Here is a 15,826-nt window from a genome sequence, read left to right on the forward strand (position 1 = left end):
TTAATGGATACAAAGCTCAGGGCCACTGCTATTAGCTTTTGGAAAGCAGGTCTGAGATTTGATGATTTTACAATATATGTTCAATACCAGCACTTGATCAGCTCTTTACTAGTTGATGAGGTCGGACACAAAATCCAGATACAGGACGTTTATTCTTTAGTAATTGCTAACCTTGATTATTTCTCCAGTCGAAATGTAACATTAGCTTGTTTGCATGGAATCTGTAAATATTCTTCTAGCCACATTTTTAAAATGGAACACTAGGGTTCGGTACCCCTTAGTCTGTCTGGGAGGTGTCTGCTGCATGTCCTTAAACTGCTCCTGTGTATAGGAACGAATGACACTAAAGTCGGATAGATCAACAGTAGCATATGGAGATATATGTTAGATTATTTAAATATGGATCTAAAGCAAATACAGAAACCACAGCAAATGGAATAAATGTATTTTCGCTCAAATTCGCGTGTAGTCGCTGTAGAACACTGCTCGTTCTTGAATAAACCCTGATCTGACGCTGACATCGTTTCTGCGTAAACTGTCCAATCAACGCACACCCGATAAGCATCAGGCCAATCACAATCCAGTACGCTGTTTCTACGTACAGACCCATCAGCCAATCATCGATATTGCTACTTGCGGGCCCGAATCCCTCGTCAACCTTCTGCTTTCTGGAGGGGCACCTTCAACCAGTTCCGCGGTGCACAGGCAGCGGCTTTCTTAGGTTTAAACAATTAGTATCATCAACAAATTAACACAGACACAATGTCCTTTCTGTCCGTCAGCAGGCTAGCACCCAAACTGCTCAATTCAAAGGTAAGTGGACGGGCGTTTAGTGGCGAAGGTACTTTCTGAGTCAAAGCCGTGGACGTCAGCTAAGGCTAGGCGGCTAACGACGTAGCTATAGCGGCAAAACCAGTCAACATTAAGCTACCATAGCCCTGTAACGCTCCTTGTCAAATGTCACGTATTGGGACTTTTTGGTAATACAACATTGAAATAGTGTCAAAAGTCAATTAAAAGCGCAGTTTCTTCGTTGTTCTGTGTTTACGTTTCGGTGCTAAAACGTCCGGGGCTGTACCTTGTGAACTTATCCCGTAGCTGCCGTAGCTAATACTAGCATGTCAGTTGGTGGGTTAATGCTGGCCTGGCTTTGTCACAGCCTTTCACCACTCGGTGTCTGCGGCGCTAACTTGCTTTTTACTCATCACTTCCCCTTTACTCCTTTTATTTAAAATAATCAGAAGAATAATTACATTTGGATGTTGTAGTTTGCTTTTATCTCATTAACAACTCCATGCCTGTCTGCCCAGTCCCCGTTGACCTTCACGTTATTTTTTTTAGCCAGTAATCAGAAGTGTCATTCACTGATGCCATATGGCTATTAGGTTTAATTACTTAGCGCTTGTGAATTATTAACATCAGGCAATTCTGTACTTGTAAAGTTTCTGGCCTGGTTTCAAAGTTAACCCGACCGTGGTTATCTAGGTATAGCAGGTGTGGCTTTCAATTTCCCTACATAATGACTAAATTGTATTAATGTTAACAGGTGATTGCAGCAGTTTCTGTCTGTGTCATTCATACTTTCTATAACTCTAATCTACCATCATACTCCACTGACCTCGTTGCCAACACCGTATTGACTTGATGACCCTGACATCAACTTAGGTCAGAGTTTTAAAGTTAATGACTGAGTACACCTTAAACCTGTCTTACAAGTAGTAATTGACAAATCACTTCCTTCCTTCAACTCTGTATAAGGTGGGTGGTATCACTCACCTTCCTTTTAAATGTTCTTGTGTAATATTTCCGTCTTATCAGCTGTAATCTTTGCTTGTTAATAATGAGCCTGCTCTTACATAACACTTACAGGTAATAACATTCTTTGTCTTTTGACTGAAACAAAAAAAGTTACATAATTCACTTTCACCCAAATGGGTAAGGAAAGAGTGTGTGCAACCCCTTACTTTAGAGAACACAATTGCAACAAAAGATTTTCTGTAAAAAATTGTAAGAGAGAAAGACTGGTAATGTTAGAAATGATTGTTGGTATCATGACATTGTGTGCACAATGCACATGGCAGGTATATATATCAGGGTAATAGAGCCGAGTCATGTTTTCAAAGGATGCAAAATGTATGTCAAGGTGGAGTTCTCTTTATGTGTGTTTCAGGCAAGTGGAATGTGCAAGCTACTGAAATTGGTTCTCTATATTTAACACTCGGTGCCGTTACATAATCCAATCAGCTGTGTAGATTTGTGGCATGAAATCATCTGTTTGTTTCTATGATGAGCCATTTCTCCCACCAGTTGTGGATATGCATGGGGCGAGGGTATCCCAGTGGGAACAGAGCCAGCTGACCCCATCCCCTCGACTCCTCCCTCTCTCATTATGCGTCAGATGACAGGGGTGTCCCCTTTCAATGACCAGCAACAGCTAACTTCACTTATCGCTGCTGCCATGGTGTTTCCAACATTAGCCTACTACTGCACTGCACCATTAGAGATTGGGACACTGTCATTTGTCACACTGTCAATTTGGGAATTACTCTCAACATTTGAAGGTCAACTTGAGGATATGGTTTTGTTTTTTGTTTTCATTCATGTTTTGACGTGCAGGAGATTTGATCTTTTTCCTGGATTTCTAGCATGGCAAACCTGTAGCAGTGATTAATATATTAATGATGCTCATAAGATTTATTAATAGCTGCGATCTGCAATGTGCATATTACATTTGTAAAAATGGTGTTTGGGGGGTTAAAGATGGAAACAATGTTTAAAATATTGTCTTGGAGGCATCATATGAGTCCAAATCAATACAGAGTTGGGATGTGGTGTTGGAAGCTTTTAGGATTTTGAAATTAAACACCAGTCAGCTTAATACATTTGGGAACTGGGATTGCACAGAGGGAAAATGAAAGGCCTATTAATATACGCAATGGTTGCTGTTAGCAAGTCAGATGATTTTCTGCTTGGTGTCATTAAAAGTGACGTGTAGTCACTGCTCAATGAAAAAGGGCCAGAGGGCTGCAATTATTAAGTGAAGAGCTGGAATGTTCGGTTTTTCCCCCTATTTAGGAATTTCTGGCTACCCATTTCTTAGGTCTTTTAATTAAACTCAATTTCATGATTTATTGTAGTTGTAACTCCTGTGAACGCGAGGTACGATACAAGTACAAAAATAGCGGTGCTTCTGCTATTAGTATGGTGGAAATGGGCAATCTGTGCTTTCTCCTCTTGTGTCAAATTAAACTAAAAGGTAGTCCCTTATTGCCAACATGTTTGTCTTCATCTAGCACTGAGATGTTGTCTTCTTCTGTCCTCAGAATGCCACCTCCTTCCTTGCGGCTGCCAGACATGTCAGTGCATCAACGGTAAGGCCTTTTCACTGCTCTGTTCTATTGAGTATTCTTAGTACAGGGAAACACATTTGCATAAAGTTCAAATTAGAGGAATAGGTGGCTAGAAGATTGATGGACATTAATGAATATATTTTCCTTTTACAGAATCTAAAGGATGTTCTGGCAGACCTTGTCCCCAAAGAACAGACCAGAATCAAGAACTTTAAACAACAGCATGGCAAAACCAATATCGGACAAATTACTGTTGATATGGTAAGTAACTCTGGAGCTGTTTAGCATAATGAACAGAATAGTTGTGTCACAATACATAATGAATCAGAATGAGAACCACAAATCAAACTATTTACGTTTATAAAATGAAATCAAGATTCTTATCAGACCATCTTATATGTATATTTAGACCTAATCTATTAGGTCTATGATCCGTTATGTAGCTTAGACTTGGCACTTCATCCTCACCTAATCTGTCTAGGCCGCTTGAACCTTATGTACCATGTCGGGTATTGGTCGAATCAAATCACCCACAGCGGTCACAGTATGAAGCTGCACAGCCTCCCACAAGCAGAGACATTTTAGCTGAGTCTCAGAAGTTTGCTTTACACTCACCCCTGACCTCTAACCATGCTGTGCTTGGAATTTCCTTCGTCACGGAATCTTTCTTTTGTTGCTGTGGTGGTCAACTGCAGTGTAGTACAACTTGAAAGCAATTACTAACTTGTACATTAAGACTTTACCTATACAGTTACTACTAAACCATATGACTATGTATAGTGTTAAGAAGCTGGTGGTTTTTATAATGTCATATTTCCATTTATAGGTCTATGGCGGTATGAGGGGGATGAAGGGTCTGGTGTATGAGACCTCTGTCTTGGATCCTGATGAGGTGAGTGTTCTGATGGGCAAAACACAACTTGGTGATATTCATTGTTAGAGTGGGTTTATACAGTTAATTTAGCAACATTAGTTGGTTCCCTGCACACTGTTCACTCTATATCTACTTACATCATTTACAGTTTTAGCTCCTTATTAATTTTTTTTCTTTTTACATCGACGAACAGGGCATCCGTTTCCGAGGCTACAGCATCCCAGAGTGCCAGGAGTTGCTGCCCAAAGCTCCAGGAGGTGCGGAGCCGCTGCCTGAGGGTCTCTTCTGGCTGCTGATCACAGGACAGGTGCCCACAGAGGAGCAGGTTAGTGGGAAAGGGTTGACGGGGCGGCCAATGTCCTTGTGTACCATAATGCATTGAGGGACGACTACGACTGCAGGTGTTTTATAAAATTCCGTGCAGTGAAATACAATTCAAGGTCAGTGACTGAATTGCTACAGATAAACTTGCTGACAAATCGCTTACAACCACAGAAAAAGGTGTTCTGCCAACTGTTAATTGCTTTATGAAGGGACTCTGTGCCTAAAATAAAAATGTATTACTCTGTTATGTCATTGATTAGTGATATGACGATAAACTTGCAAACGGCAAAGATCTCATTTTAAGCTGACTGCAACTTTTCATGGGGGAAAAATATTGATCCCCTTTACTTCTGACTTCTTACATGTCCTGTATTGTGTATGTAAGAGATCAATGTGAATAATGGATCAGCTAGCTGGGAGGTTTTTCCTGCTCAGCAAAGGTATTGTAAATCAACAGTGTAGGTTGCTTCTGAATTGCCTGTCGTTTCTCCTTCTGAATTGGCTGTAAATGTAATGGCTGGCTTTTGACAGTAATAAAGGTTCTGTTGAAAGAGAACGTTGGGTTGTGAAGGTGACCAAGTATGAAGTATTGAACTCTTTTATCCTCTTTCCATTGTCCTCACTGCCAGCTGTCTAGATACCTCCTATTCAGTATTTCTCCTTCCCTGTCGGTGTTTGCTGCAATATGTTACTAAAATTCATGTCTGTAATAAATACCTAAATAAACCATATAGAGACACAACTAGCTTGAACTATGTGTTCTAACAAATCTGTACATCAGACTTTAATCCTGTCTATCCAGCCTAAACCTGCGTCATGATGTTTTAAAGCCTTAAGCCTTCATTGTCTGGGAACATTTAGTCTAGTCAAGCAAGTTTGTGCCAAGTGTCACCAGTAGTGAACGTAGTTTTTAATTATGTGTCCTATAGGACCTGTTTTGCTTCTGATATCTCCAGTGGTAGACATAACCAAGCTACTATTTTTAACCTGTCTGTGGCCTTGTCAAGTATCTGATGAGCATAGCAAAGCACGTATCACAGATCAGTTGCTTATAATGTTTGTTTTCCTCAGGTGACCTGGCTGTCCAAAGAATGGGCAAAGAGAGCAGCCCTCCCCTCTCATGTTGTCACCATGCTGGACAACTTCCCCACAAACCTACACCCCATGTCTCAGTTCAGTGCTGCCATCACAGCTCTGAACAGTGAGAGTGGCTTCGCACGGGCCTACTCTGAGGGTGTCCACAAGTCCAAGTACTGGGAGGTGAATAACTAATGATAGCGGTTAATCATTCATTCATTCATTCGATCAATAATTGACTAATAATTCATGCACTTGAGGTAGAAAATGTTTGTGATTAGACATAATGTCTTTCTCCTGTTTTCACATTGGTTCTCTTAGTTTGTCTATGAAGATTCCATGGACTTGATTGCCAAGCTGCCCTGCATTGCTGCCAAGATCTACCGCAACCTGTATCGTGAAGGCAGCAGTATTGGAGCCATCGACTCCAACCTGGACTGGTCCCACAACTTCACCAACATGCTGGGCTACAGTGATGCTCAGTTCACTGAGCTCATGAGACTCTACCTCACCATCCACAGGTACAGTCTAAATCACTGTTCCTTGATTAAAGGGTAGCTTTGTCTGTCTCTGATTAAACTGCCCCACCACCCTTAAAGTTACCAATATGCCAAGGCAGATTTAGTTTCATTTTATTGTTATTTTTTTTCTGTCTTCGAGAATGGAACAGTGCACACTTAGGCAGAGGCAGGTAAGCCTAGACCTGTTATGACAGAGATGGGGCAGGAACCTGCTCAACTTCTCGTCATTCTTCAGCCTAATACGCATACCGTCAGCAACTGTTGAGAAGTGCTGCACCCCTGAATGTGGCCGACGAACTAATTTCCTTAAAGTGTAGTCATTTAGCTGACACACTTGGCTGCACTCTGTATTCGGTAGCGGTCCCACTGTGTTATCGTTGGGCCCTGTGGCATTTCTGGCAGCTGAGGTTAGTAATTGACAGTCAATAAAGGGTAAGAAGGGATCAGGCCCTCTACAGCTGTTTCCAATCAAACTAATGGCTACTTTCCGGCTGCAAGCCTTAGTGCTCAATTCCAATTTACTGCTCACATGTTATTTTTTTAGTTAGCTATTAACATAGTTCTTGTAAAGTGGCCTGCATGTGATACCAGTTTGAACATATCACACTCCTGAAGTGACTCCCATGTGCAAGAATAACTTTACATCCCATACTTAACGCTCACCCAGAGTTAACCAACATTCTCGAGCTCTGGAGCCATGAGTCTGACGGCCCATTTCCCAAAAACAAAGGCAGTAGCAGTTTCACTCCGACACATCAGTAGGATTCAGATCACATTTCTATGTAGCAAATGAAATGTTTAAAAAACAGAGCGAACAATATCCTAGATAAGACTTCACTGGTGGTGCAGTTTTTTAGATTCAGATATCAAGAGGTGCTACATCTTATTCAGACACAAAGGATGAAAATGGCCTCTGCCCAATTTCACTCAGTGAATGCCACAAAGTATCAATATGAAGTATGAGGAAGAATATTTCCAGACAATATTCTTTGGATGTGCTATTTTGATTTTGTAAGACTTTGTTTTGTTTCAGTGACCACGAAGGAGGCAATGTGAGTGCCCACACCAGCCACCTGGTGGGCAGCGCCCTGTCTGACCCATACCTGTCCTTCAGCGCTGCCATGAATGGGCTGGCTGGTCCTCTGCATGGTTTGGCCAATCAGGTTTGTGGTGAATCCCAGGAATTTAGTCTTGCTCTACTAGCGTCTGCTCGTCTATGTTGCTCCAGTATTTGCGCTCTAAGTCAAAAGTTATCTCCACAGTCTCCTTTATGGTGATGGCATTACATGGTTATTGTGTACGATGACTACATACATGGTTTTATATAACTTTTTCCCCCCTGCATCCCACAGGAGGTGCTTGTGTGGCTGACGGCCCTGCAGAAGGAGCTGGGAGGAGAGGTGTCGGATGAGAAGATGAGGGATTACATCTGGAACACCCTCAAATCCGGAAGGGTAAAGACAATTTGTTTGTTTAATCGTTCAAAGACTTCGAAAGGTTTGTTGCAATCACGACAAGCAGAGGTCACACAGTATATTTGAGGGACATTTGTTCTCTTGACTATAGGTTGTGCCAGGTTATGGCCACGCTGTCCTGAGGAAGACTGACCCACGTTACGCCTGCCAACGTGAGTTTGCCCTGAAGCACCTTCCCAATGACCCCATGTTCAAGCTGGTCGCTCAGCTTTACAAGATTGTGCCCAACGTGCTGCTGGAGCAGGGTAAGGCCAAGAACCCCTGGCCCAATGTGGACGCTCACAGTGGCGTGTTGCTGCAGGTGAGTCACGTGTGCCGATTGAGGTTCAGTCATGCAGATCTCGCGTCACGTTACACTACTGACTTCTCTTGCTCTCCTCCCTGTGCAGTACTATGGAATGACTGAGATGAATTACTACACGGTCCTGTTCGGTGTGTCCCGAGCCCTGGGTGTGCTGGCTCAGCTGGTGTGGAGTAGAGCCCTGGGCTTCCCCCTGGAGCGCCCCAAGTCCATGAGCACTGATGGACTGATGACACTGGTGGGGGCCAAATCAGGCTGAAGGAGAGGAAGCTGAAAGGAGTTGGGGATTAGTGTATAGGGTGGGGAGAAAGTGATGTTAAATGGCAGACATAAGATGACCCCTGTCAATTCCCAACCCCAGAGAAATGGGATTCAAAGAGACAGTACGCTTTTAATGTCATTTCACAAAAAGGGCCTTTTAATTGTTCACACAATTGGTGTTCAAGTGTGTTTAGTTAACCAATGACATGTTTTCCCATCACTCCTCCTTATTCGGAAGATGAGAAACAAACCCTTCACACACACACATACGTGTAACCAGCCATTGGCTCAATCTATGTACAATTGTTAGTCTGCTCGCATTATAAGCAAAATATTCCTGTGAGACATTAGTGCAGTGCCTGTGTTCTTCACTGGGCATCCATGTCTGAACTATGAATAGACGGTGGCATTCAAAGGGAATTGTGGGAGTGAGTTACACTTCTTTTGTTTGTGTTAAAAAAAGATACAAATCTAAAGTTATCTGAGTCAATGTTTTGGCCTATGCTGATTTTGTTTTAGAAGTTATTGACTTTTCTCAGTTAAAATGCTCACCATATAGTTTCCTTCTATGCAATATTCCCAGATGTCATCCAACCCAGTCTATCCATACGTTTCACTCCCATTATGAACACTCCAGTTTGAGGAAAAAGGTCCTCTGAGAAATTAGCAGTTTGTTCAAGATGTTCGTACATTGAAATCAAGTTAAAAGTTACTGCCCCTTTAAATCTTTGGTCTCCCCTTTTCTCCAACTTTAGTTAAGTTTTGTTTTTATCACCTATATTACCTCTATGATCAAAATAACTGTCCAGTCAAAAACAAAGTAATGTCCCCTTTCTCGGGAACACGCTGTATTAGTCCTGTACGTCTGTAAGTTTGTCCGTATGGGTCTTTGTGTTCAAAAGGAGTCGAACCGGGAAGAGTAACTTTGTACAGTCACAGAATGCAAAAGAAAAGATGTTCTAATTGGCCCACAGTAAATCCTTAAGAGCAAGCTTGAAACGAGGGGTCCGGGGGCCTTTGTGTGTGTGTCGAGGTCTTATCTTATTTGGTTGTTTGTGTGTTACTTAAACCCCACAAGAGAGCGCTTTGAACATCAACTACTCCAAACTGAGCACTTGCTTGATTGGATCCCCTTATCTGTAGAAGTAGAAACTCCAGGATGATTGTCCCTTTTGCAGAGAGTTTTGGTGTTTATTATGTATAAAATTATAATCTTTGGGTTCTCATTTTGTGGTTTATTTATACTTTGTGTACATAGGTATATACTGTATGTATAGCTTGATTGTATGAACTCTAAGCAAACATTTGCTTGTGTAACCACAATGATTACCATAGTTTACCAACACATTGTAGTTCAGTCTCATTGTTTGCTGGAAATTCTAAGAACAAAATGTACTGCAGCTATCTTGTATATACAGATTCTTGCCTAGCTGTGTGGGCCTCCCGGTGCTGTTTTTCAGGGTTAATTAGAATGTTTCAAGCTTGCTCTTAAGTCTGTATTGTAAAGCAGCTTTACCTGCTGCTCCTAGGTTAGTCAACACTCCATTTTATGTAGTCTAAGCAGGATCACGCATCCTCTTCTTAAAACAATGCTCTTCCCAGGCTAAGTCAATGATTCACCGTCTACTCCGCCTAAATTCTCTTCTAGGTGTATCGGGTGTGTTGTAGTATTCTACATGTGCTTGGCTGTCTAAGATTTGTGGTTATTTTGATCGTAGAGGAGCTTTGAGGTTGTACATGGTAAGTGGGAGAATTGGTTGCAGATGGATTAGTGGGACTGTGGAGGGGGGTGGGATGAATGGGTCAAATGGACAAGTCCGTGAGTTAATATCGGAAAACAAAAAAAGGAAAAATAAAGGTTTTTATTAACACCTATTGAGTATTTCTTTTTGTGCATTAATCATGTCATGGTCAGATTGAATCAGATGATGTAATTGCAGTGTTACTGATGCATGAAATACCACAGAGCCACTGCAGATCTGAAACCACTGCATTGGTTTTTATTAGAAATCGAGTCATGGCTGTAACCTCAGGATGTTTCACACTGAAAGTACACTAACTGTTAAATGTAAACCTAGAGAATTGCTTGTTTAAACATACCAGACAATCTTGTGTATAATCAATTGTTTAAACAGCCTAAACCACAAAACTACTTTATCTTAACATTCTCAGCCTTTTGTTTGGCTTCAGTTTAACTCAACTTCCGATCAATTACACCTTTTGTTCATTAAACAGGGCAAGGACGTATGTTATAAAGGCAATTAACATGATCGGGCAAGATGATAGTTCAAATACTAACGATCCTTTAGGCTGTTATTAATAACCGGCCCAAATACCGTCACACCACTCTGGTTTCTTAGGTGTCAGCTGCCACTGTCACCGTGACTACCCTCTGTTCCTCCTGTGTGCAGACTTGGCACTCGACACTTGGTGAGAAATAAAGCCTTTAACTAATGAGGTACCTAAAACAAATAACATTTTTTAATCTATCAAATATTGATGTCATTTTAAACAGAATGAAAATATTTTAAAACCCTGAAATGCCAGAATGTGGGCATGTACAGAGATTCAGAATGGCCTGCAACATAAAAACAAAGCTATTCTATGCAACTCAATGGCAAATATGGCTTTTGTTTTGGTATGATAACACTGGAAAATTCAGGATGTAGCACCAAATGACAGATGCACTCTTATTTTTAACACACATTCTTCATGCATCAGTAACTTGATTGTGTGCAACATCCAATAAGTCTATAAACACAAAACGTTAACAAATATTTAGCTTTGACCATACTGGAGTAGTAAGCACATGGAGAAAAATCAGTTTCAATTCTGGCTGAGGCTCTTGTGTTAAAAATGAAAATGGATATACAGGTGGGGGGAATAAAAGCTCAGCCCACAGGAGATGATAGTTTACTGGTGATGTTTTATTCTACAGCCCACTGGTGTATTCCATAGTGAGAACATACAGGAAACGTAACAGACAATAAAGTGGCTCCTGCTGATATCACAGAATACCAAACCTTTTAAAAACATGTTGATTACTTGACTTAATTCAGATTACCAATGACATCACAAAACATTTCACTAATCAAATGAGAGACCAACAATAGGAAAACTAAACTGTTCCATTAATCATGCTTATTTTTCACCTTTTAATATTTAGCATTTTATAAAATTTAACTAACAATTTCCAAGTTTCCTGTGACATTCTTATTGTAAGCCCATGCAGAGTGTTTGACTTCTCTCTCCTACCCAAACACCGCTTGGAATATTATAGTTTAAAGGTCTATTGTGCAAACTTAGCTGGGCTGCAAAACAAGGCATTACTACATTATCCAAAAACGTTCCCCTTGTAGTTTAGCACTTCAATAATACTCTCACAAAATATCTCAGCCCTAACATGGCACATTCATTTCTTTTTAACCAGATAAAATATTTAATTTGCATAAGCAACACTAAATAAATATGATAAATGAATGAATTTATCCACTTGCACAAAGTTCACTACAACGTGTCAAACAATATTTTAGAATAACCATCTGATGCAGTCAAAGCTCGGGCAAAGACGATGCTTAAGAATATAATGAGCTGCACTGAAACTGAAAATCACACACACACACACACACACTCACTGGGACTCGCTGTGACCAGTCCATTGTGTGTGAACCTTTAGATCACAGTGAACGGTAAGACCCAGTCGGGAGTCAAAGTCTGCATCAATGGGCTTCCTTCTTTCTTTCTTTCTTACTTACTTTTTGGCTTTTCTAAGAACAAAAACATCTTCAAATCGCTGTCATTGCATTGTCAACTTGCTGTTTAATAATAGGCGACTCGCTGCCGTTGGTAACATTATGTTTTTCTGTGGATTTACTGTTTTGTTGACATGACGACAGATTGCACTGTAACTGCGGCGGAGAAGCAGCATGGAGGGGAAGGTTCCAAACAAGGATCCCCTCAGTGGAGGTAGACAGAAAAGGTACAGAGACTGGAGGGAGGAGGGAGGAGGGGGGAGGGTGGAACTCAACTTGTTGAAGGAAGAATAAGAATGGTTTTCATTATTTCAACGATGCTTGCGAGTGTCCTGTGGTCTTGCCTCGGGGGGGAGGGGGGATGTGAAGTCATCAAGTATTTTACGTGGCGTTGTGCGGTTTCGGGGTCGATAAAGGAAATAGGTTTTTATTGGCTTGGTTAAGGCTTGAGGAGAACGTGCGGGGAGGCCATCTCACGTCTGATGGACCTCGTGAAACATCAACTCCCGCGGGATGTGGGTCTCTGGGCCGTACACTGTGCAGGCCCGCCGCTCGAAGGCGGCCACGTTCTGCTTGACGACCTCGTCGAAGAACAGGACGGCTAACTGGGAGTGCAGCAGAGAGCGGAACTCGAAGGATATCTGTGAAATGTACAGACAGAACAAACGTGGTTTGACGCCATCAAACAACAAATCTGACCAAATGACTCGGGCTGTTATGAGGGACGTGGCCATCGTGTCAGAGTTAAAAGTTCCCTCGTCTATAACTGTGACTTCCTTTTCTGACTTCATTCTGGTAAATCATCTGTCACACCCAACCAGGAAATCCAAAACTTCATGTTCCTATAACAGTTTGGTGAAGCGTTTCTTTGCCGACTTCCCACAGAATTCACCTCAATTGATCATACAAACTTTGGAAATGTCAGTGTTTCCAGTGAACAATTTTCAAATGCACAGCTCAATGCAAATACGGCTCGTGAACACACTGCAGAAAGAAGTGGGCGGCTACTCACGGAAAAGTCTACTGTGCACGTGCGAGGATAACCAGGAATGCCGGGACTGAAGCGCCAGATGGTCTCCAGGTGATTGAACAGCTTTCCGTCAGTACATATGGCCTGAAAGCACCAAAGGGGAGAGACGTTACTGTGACAGATCTGGACTGAGAATGACTTCAAATAAATGTGTTTCCTGCCCCCAAGAGAGACGGTCGACGCGTTCACCTACTTTGACGAGATGAGGCTTCACACTGGTGATCATAGACGTGTATCTCTCCACCACGGGAGGGAACCCCACTTCCAGCTGGGCTTTGCAGTGACCCGCTCTCCTCATGATGGTGTGCGACTTCTTACACCAGGGCACAAAGTGTTTGTACTCGTCCACGTTGGACACCACATCGTACATCTGCAGCATGGAGTACCTAAAAAGGAAAGCACGCAGATTCAGGAACCCCACTTTGTGTTGTCCCAAAGTGAACATACCTGGAATTTTAGCTAGGTGAGGACATTTACCCGAGTATCCTGCGCTCCGAGTACTCCTTCCTTTTGTTGGTGAGGCTGAAGAAGTTTCTGCTTTGGGGAGCAGCGGCCATGGTCTCCCAGTCTTGAAGGCAAAGCACTCTGGGACTCCTGATCATCAGAATGCCGCATGATGACAAATGTCTGAAAAAGGGTAAACGGCAAAAGTTCTTTCAGCCACATACTGGAAACACACACGTAAACAACACACGCTCCCCACAACATTCCAGACCCCGCCTAACCAAATCCATTGTACAAATACGCCAAACAGGATCCAGAGCAAGCAGAACGTTTCTACTTTGTTGTGCTGTGTTTGCTGGTACTTTCTGATTTGGGCTTGGTAACGCGTCTCTCACTCCTGCTGATTGGATCATTTAAGGAATGTGGTTTGCAGGCGAACACACACAGTATCAGACCTAAACTAAACGCTTATCACCACTCACTAACCTACATGTGTGTGTTAACTATGGATGCACGCACATATACTGGATGCGTGGCTGATTATAGCACCACAGTATTACTCTTCCGTTTCTTCATAGAGTATTCAACCGATACAAGTATCGATATAGGTCAGGAGTCCGGCAGCAGGGTCCTTTGTCTTCGATGGCTCCCAACCCCCCTGTCCCTGCGTTACTCACCTAATGCTTTGTCTCACGCAGCCCCGGGGTCCCGCTGGGCGACATGCTCGAGTTGAACCCGTCGTGGCGACCTGGAGAAACTCGCTGAACGTCCTAACACCCATGGGTAACCTACGGGCACCGGCAGCGGCCGCCATGACTCCAAACAGCTCAGATCAAGGAAGTATGATTCGAGGTCTGAAAAGCAGGAGAGTCCGATATGCTTCACAACCGGTCACAAAGAGCCCACGTTACAGTCCAAACACACCGCTTCGGTCCGGACAGACGATTCAAACGTGTTTCTGATTGTCGAGATCACTAGTTAAAACAGATGAATTCGTACATTTAGGGACCGAAGCCGGTTTAAGCTAAGATTAGCTAGCTAGCAAGGTTTCATAACGAGCCCAACAAAACAAAACACCACAGACCGTCGCGCCTCTCTCGCTTTCCGCTGCGGTTCTTGTCACTCCTTGACTCCCGGCGAAGTCAGATCATTCCGGCTGGTCTGGATCGAAATGGTTTTCAAATTCCGCCCAACTGTGTACGACCTTCTGCACAAAACGCCGGTGGGACACACTGTTCTCTCCCTCGACTGTTGCTGCTCTGTAGCTTGTTTTCACTTTCGCTAAAATACTCTGGAGTTGAAATGCTGCCCTCTAGTGGATGGGAGGAACACATGGCTGACACGGAGTAGACCAGATGGAACAAATATACGTGTTTACAAGCTGTAAACTGACATCACATCTGCTTGGAGATTTCACATGCATGCTTGTATAATTCCACACACACAAGCATGCATCTAAACTAAATCATTTTACACCATCCAGCTGGTCTATGACCAATTTCCAACAGAAAACACGTTTTACATAAAGACAGGAGTACAATATTTCCCTCTGAATAGCAAAGGAGAAAAAGTATGAACAGTTCTGAAAATGTTCCTAATAAGGTGCATGGCAAATATAACAAAAACATTCCGTCTTATTTTGCTCTATTCTCACATGATTTAACTTTATCGGGGGAGAGTAGAGCTCCGACAATACAATGTTCCACAAGCACCAAGATTGAGTGGCTGGTATAATTAGAAAATCTTATGAGAACAAATTATTTCAGTCTGCTGCAGGAAACCACAGTGGAATGAAATGCCAACTTGGTCCACAAATTGCCTGCAATTAACTGCAACCTAGAACATTACCATGGAGCTGAAATAACACTTCTTTGTACAGCATCAACCAAAGAACTACTACTGTATTTTATCTAGCAAAACCTCTAGCAAACATCTTTCAGGCCCTATTGTTGGTGGAGAACTATTGATGGACAACAAGAAATTATTCTAAATACTAACAACAACATTTATTTTATTTCGTCAAGCTTGGGTGACTGAAGTCTAAACTGGCAGCTGGTTGAGGAGTTCAAATGCTTTTCCTACAGACAGCCTGCAGATGTTGATGACACAAGCCAAATGACCACTGGCCAGAAGAGAACTGAAGGCTCGTATCATCTGCAGATACTGATAGCAGATGATATCAGAGGATCACGGAGCAGCCTTGCAGCAAGGTGAGACTTGCCACACTGAGCCACAACACAGAGCGGGCTGCTGCTCCTGGAAGGTTGTTGTCGACTCCAGCAGTCAGCCATAAACAGTGTGAGGAGGAGGCAGGGAGACAGGAAAAAGAGAGCCTGTACCAGTCAAACTGCTGCAGCCAGCCACAGAGACAAGCAGTACAAAGATAAAACATCACACAGATTTGCACAGATTAAAAG

General features: G+C 42.5%; 2 protein-coding genes across 3 annotated transcripts; one reads left to right on the forward strand and one right to left on the reverse strand.

Annotated features, from left to right (window-relative positions):
• Window positions 1-637: 637 nt before the first annotated feature.
• Window positions 638-10,013, forward strand: cs (citrate synthase). 2 transcript variants are annotated; one of them, XR_012965098.1, is made up of 12 exons: window positions 638-813; window positions 3,324-3,371; window positions 3,504-3,611; window positions 4,177-4,242; window positions 4,418-4,549; window positions 5,620-5,808; window positions 5,947-6,146; window positions 7,180-7,309; window positions 7,499-7,600; window positions 7,713-7,922; window positions 8,011-9,216; window positions 9,264-10,013. XR_012965098.1 is itself a non-coding variant. In XM_076166283.1 (11 exons), exons 1-11 carry the CDS (start codon window positions 763-765, stop codon window positions 8,179-8,181), a joined length of 1,407 nt encoding a protein of 468 aa, XP_076022398.1. In that variant the 5' UTR covers window positions 638-762; the 3' UTR covers window positions 8,182-10,013. The 2 variants fall into 2 exon arrangements, 1 of the variants encoding a protein (XP_076022398.1); XM_076166283.1 differs by having other exon boundaries at window positions 8,011-10,013.
• Window positions 10,014-11,042: 1,029 nt separating this feature from the next.
• On the reverse strand, window positions 11,043-14,634 carry coq10a (coenzyme Q10A). The gene is made up of 6 exons (XM_076166284.1): window positions 14,494-14,634; window positions 14,087-14,263; window positions 13,443-13,592; window positions 13,159-13,351; window positions 12,948-13,049; window positions 11,043-12,576 (listed from the first exon to the last, which is right to left on the reverse strand). The coding sequence occupies exons 2-6, from the start codon at window positions 14,221-14,223 to the stop codon at window positions 12,409-12,411; spliced, it is 750 nt and encodes a 249-aa protein (XP_076022399.1). The 5' UTR covers window positions 14,224-14,263; window positions 14,494-14,634; the 3' UTR covers window positions 11,043-12,408.
• Between the last annotated feature and the right edge of the window lie 1,192 nt (window positions 14,635-15,826).

The sequence above is a fragment of the Genypterus blacodes genome, unplaced genomic scaffold, assembly GCF_046128005.1.
Source record: "Genypterus blacodes isolate CSIRO-AG114 ecotype Tasmania unplaced genomic scaffold, CSIRO-AGI_Gbla_v1 ptg000156l_1, whole genome shotgun sequence".
Taxonomy (NCBI): domain Eukaryota; kingdom Metazoa; phylum Chordata; class Actinopteri; order Ophidiiformes; family Ophidiidae; genus Genypterus; species Genypterus blacodes.

Bases quoted from the DNA above. Each gene is read 5' to 3' on its own strand.
- cs (XM_076166283.1), top strand. From the start codon at position 763: ATGTCCTTTCTGTCCGTCAGCAGGCTAGCACCCAAACTGCTCAATTCA. The intron at 3,612-4,176 runs GTAAGTAACTCT...TTCCATTTATAG, and splicing joins GACAAATTACTGTTGATATG to GTCTATGGCGGTATGAGGGG. The intron at 5,809-5,946 runs GTGAATAACTAA...TGGTTCTCTTAG, and splicing joins ACAAGTCCAAGTACTGGGAG to TTTGTCTATGAAGATTCCAT.
- coq10a (XM_076166284.1), bottom strand. From the start codon at position 14,223: ATGGCGGCCGCTGCCGGTGCCCGTAGGTTACCCATGGGTGTTAGGACG. The intron at 13,352-13,442 runs GTAAATGTCCTC...TTTCCTTTTTAG, and splicing joins TCGGAGCGCAGGATACTCGG to GTACTCCATGCTGCAGATGT. The intron at 12,577-12,947 runs GTGAGTAGCCGC...TACATTTCACAG, and splicing joins CGTGCACAGTAGACTTTTCC to ATATCCTTCGAGTTCCGCTC.